Raw genomic sequence first — 4,071 nt, 5'->3', positions numbered from 1 at the left:
TTCCCCGTTAAATATAATTCATTTTTATTAACATAAAGTTATTAAAGTGAATGACTAAAATCCATTTTTACTAATATAAAGTTATTAAAGTGAATGACTAGATTTAGTAAGGAAAAATAAACTTTAAACTAACATGAATAACAAGTTCTCGTTAATACTTAATACAACACAAAGAACACGTTAATACAAGGCAAAGAAAGCATAGCAAATTATTTATAAAGTTAAATGTTTGATTGGTCTATGTGATTTTTCAGATTATTCATATTTAGTCCTCATTTTTAATATTTATACAGTTAGTTCTAATGGTAGTAAACTTATTACAATCATCGAAACCGGAACCAACTGTTTAATTATTAAAAGCTGAGGAGTAACTTTGCAAAATCTGTAAACCAATGAACCAACCAAGTATTTAACTCTTATTTAGATCGACAATAGAAAGGATATTTTTGTGGTCTAGTTTTCTATGTAAGGCGTGCAAACGAATCGCATGAATAAGGAAGAGGCAAATAGGGTCCGTTTCTTTAATTTCAACCGAACAAATTAATAAGCACGAAGAGGTAAATGAACGTAGATTCTTTTTAATGTTAGTTCGTTAGGAAGTTGAACACGTTCATCTAATTACTAATTATGTTCGTTATATCCTAAACGAAATTAACTAAACACATACGAATGTAAACAAAAATAAATAAACATACAATTTAAATGAGATTAGTTTATCGCTTATGGGCTTAATTAAAAAGGGGTTCAAAACTATAAGTCATTTCTTTTAAAATAACACGTAATAAATAAAATTTGAGAATATTCATTGGATATAAAAGAATATATATAAGCAAACATAATTGAATATAACTGAACGAACATAAGTGAATGTATATGAGCGAACATAAATTGTCATCAATGAACAAAGAACATTAATCAACGTAAATAAATGAGGGGATATGTTATGTCCGTTCATTAAGTAAACAGGAACAAAATAGTTTTATCCATGTTTATCCGTTTACTAAATAAACAAACACAAACCAACTTCTCATCAAACAATTTATGAATGATTCATTAGACATTCGATAGGTTCTGTTGGTTTACAAGCAATCATTCGACAAGAAAAAGAAATATGTGGTCCATGTTCTGTATGATAATTTGTGGTTACACAATGATTAGAACATCATGGGATGATAAACATCAGATATCGTATAAACTTGTTAAGATTATGATCCACATATCCATTAAAAAATCATGTGAGAACAACAAAGCTTCTGATAAAGAATGCCAACTGTAATAAAAAATATATAAAGAGTAAATTTCAAAGTTCGTCCTTTATGTATGTCTAAAATATCAAAGTATGTCCTTTATCTTTAATATCTTCAAGAAACATACTCGATGTTTGCAAACCTTTACACATTATGTCCTTTAGCCCTAACTCTGTTATTTTTCATGGTTAAATCAGACAAAAGGTATCCCACATGAGGGTATATTGGTAATTCTACCAATTAATTTAAAATATCTCTAATACCTAAAACAAAAAAGAATTAAAAAAATAAATTATATCCTCTCTCTCTCTTTCATAACTCTCTCTCTCTCTCTTTTTAACCTCCTTCTCTCTCTTAACTCTCCCTCCCTCTTTAACATCCTGTGCTCACCATTTTAGCACCACCACATTCTCTCTCATCCGTTGAACCCAACTAACCACCACTATACACCATCACCACCATCAAACATCATCAGTCCAGCACCATAGACCTGCAATCCATAAGCAAAGAACCACAAAACCCCCCTAATTTACATGTCGAAAAGACTACTAAACATCTGGACACGATTGTTCAAATCTTATGTTTCACGAAACAGTGATGGAATGGATTGTTTCGGATCTGCTTGTGCGGTTATTCAGATCTGGTTGGAATGGTGGTGACTGGTAATGTCACCGGCGGCGATTATTCAAAGGTACGGTGGTGGTGGTGCAAAGACTCAAAACCTGTTACAGCAATCCATAAGCAAAGAACCACAAAACCCCCCTAATTTACACGGCTCCCACTACTCCTCCCTCTCTCCTCGACCTCACCTCCTTCCTCACCTCCCAAACCCTAAATCCCCAAAATTCCGGCACCGAAGACGCACCGAATCACACCACCGCTGTCAATTTTGCAGGACCTAGCGATTGGAATCTGGAAATTTTTAGAGAGAGAAAGGGGGAGTTTTGTTATGTGGCAATTTTGAAGTGAACGAATGGTGTTTGATGTAAACTCGATAATTAGAGAGAGGAGACAGATTGGTGGTGGCAGGTGAAGTGGTGGTGGTGGCAGATCGGTGGTGGTGGTGGCGGTGGGGGTAGGTGGTGGTGGTAGGATAGTTAGAGAGAGAAGAAGAAGAAGAAGTGGGGTTAATAATGTAGTATTTTATTTATTTATTTTAATATTTAGATAAAATGACTAAAATACCCTTATGTGGGATTGACTTAGTCAACTTTAACCATGAAAACTAATTGTGTTATGACTAAAGGACATAACCTGATTGGTTTTTCAAACATCGAGTATGTTTCTTGAAGATATTAAAGATAAAGGACATACTTTGATATTTTAGACATACATAAAGGACGAACTTTGAAATTTACTCATATATAAATGGTAAAGATAGGCAAACATGATCTTTAATAAAAATATATAAATGGTAAAGATAGGCAAAGATGATCTTTAATTATATTATATTATATTATATTCCAAATAATATTATTATAAGCCCAAAATGGGACGGCCAATTGAAAACAAATTTCATTATCAAACAGTACCCAAAATTTAGTGGAGGATCCAAAAGAGATAATATATACAAGCAACAAAGAGATAAAATCCCATATAGCTAGTGTCCCAAATCAAATACGATTATCCTCTTCAAAGAATAACAAAATATGTGAGGCCTTATTTTAAGCCCTCTATATATACATACATTTCAAAGTTAGAACTTAGAAGCCTTCCATTAAACTTGATCCCATCTAAACAAATCCTTATTCAATAATCACAAATGTCAAGTTTATCGAAAATGCTTCTTCAATATGAGTTTGGGCATGTTTATTCAAGAAAACTTCTTTTTCATACTTCTATAGGTCAACAACCAGGGGAGATGACGATAACACACGCTGCATCATCATCAAGTCCGTCTTCAACTCATAACAAATGCGGTGCAAATGTGATAATGGTTTTATCGGTGCTTGTGTGCACCCTGATATGTACTCTAGTGTTAAACTCCATCTTAAGGTGTATATTTAAATGTGTGAGGTTAGTCGGCCCAGAGACTAGCGCTAGCGCACAGTCACACAACACTTCAGCTAGAGTAGCCACTAGCGGAATCAAGAAGAAGGCGTTAAAGAGTTTCCCAGTAGTCAACTATTGGCAAGGATTGCAGTTACCAGGGTTGGGTAAAGAATGTGTTATATGTCTAGATGATTTTTCAAAAGGAGAGTATGTTAAAATTCTACCCAAGTGCAATCATGGATTTCATGTTCGTTGCATAGATAAATGGCTCGGATCAAATTCTTCATGTCCAACTTGTAGGCAATCGCTAAGTGATATATGCGAAAAGATTGTCACCGGAGGGGACTATAGCAGTACTGCATCTTCACAATCACAAGAGCAAAGTCCAAGTAATACCTTGATCATAAGTGTATCGCCTTTACAACACGAAATATATTTATGAAATTACTAGTGCTAATTATTTAGTTATGAAATATATTTATATGCAATCTTATATAATTTAACCGTTGTTATTAACTTGTACATATAAATGTATATTGGGTTATATAAATATGCAACAAATACGTACTTATACACCTACGAGACATACATAATGTATTTGTATTTTTGGTGTTCTTGGGTATTCATTTATATAATCAAGTTACTAAAGGTATAATATTTTAATAAATTTTATGTTAGAAAGTGACGACGGGCCTATGGGCCACCCCTCTATCTGTCTTGGGCTACTGTCGCATGGGCCCAACAAGAGAAAGGCCCAACAGCCACTTACCTTGCCCATTAAGGTTTCCCTTACACAAAATGGGCGGGAAACAAGAATCAGAAGATGCAGGCG

The 4,071-nt window shown here is 33.9% G+C and overlaps 1 protein-coding gene across 1 annotated transcript; it reads left to right on the top strand.

The window, feature by feature from the left end:
- The first annotated feature begins 2,858 nt into the window (after positions 1–2,858).
- Positions 2,859–3,784, top strand: LOC110874540 (RING-H2 finger protein ATL78). The gene has a single exon (XM_022123132.2). The coding sequence runs from the start codon at positions 3,010–3,012 to the stop codon at positions 3,679–3,681; it is 672 nt and encodes a 223-aa protein (XP_021978824.1). The 5' UTR covers positions 2,859–3,009; the 3' UTR covers positions 3,682–3,784.
- The last annotated feature ends 287 nt before the right edge of the window (positions 3,785–4,071 follow it).

Source organism: Helianthus annuus, chromosome 9, assembly GCF_002127325.2.
Source record: "Helianthus annuus cultivar XRQ/B chromosome 9, HanXRQr2.0-SUNRISE, whole genome shotgun sequence".
Lineage (NCBI taxonomy): Eukaryota > Viridiplantae > Streptophyta > Magnoliopsida > Asterales > Asteraceae > Helianthus > Helianthus annuus.
Note: the sequence above shows the minus strand (reverse complement) of the source record. Positions and strands in the feature narration are given on the sequence as shown.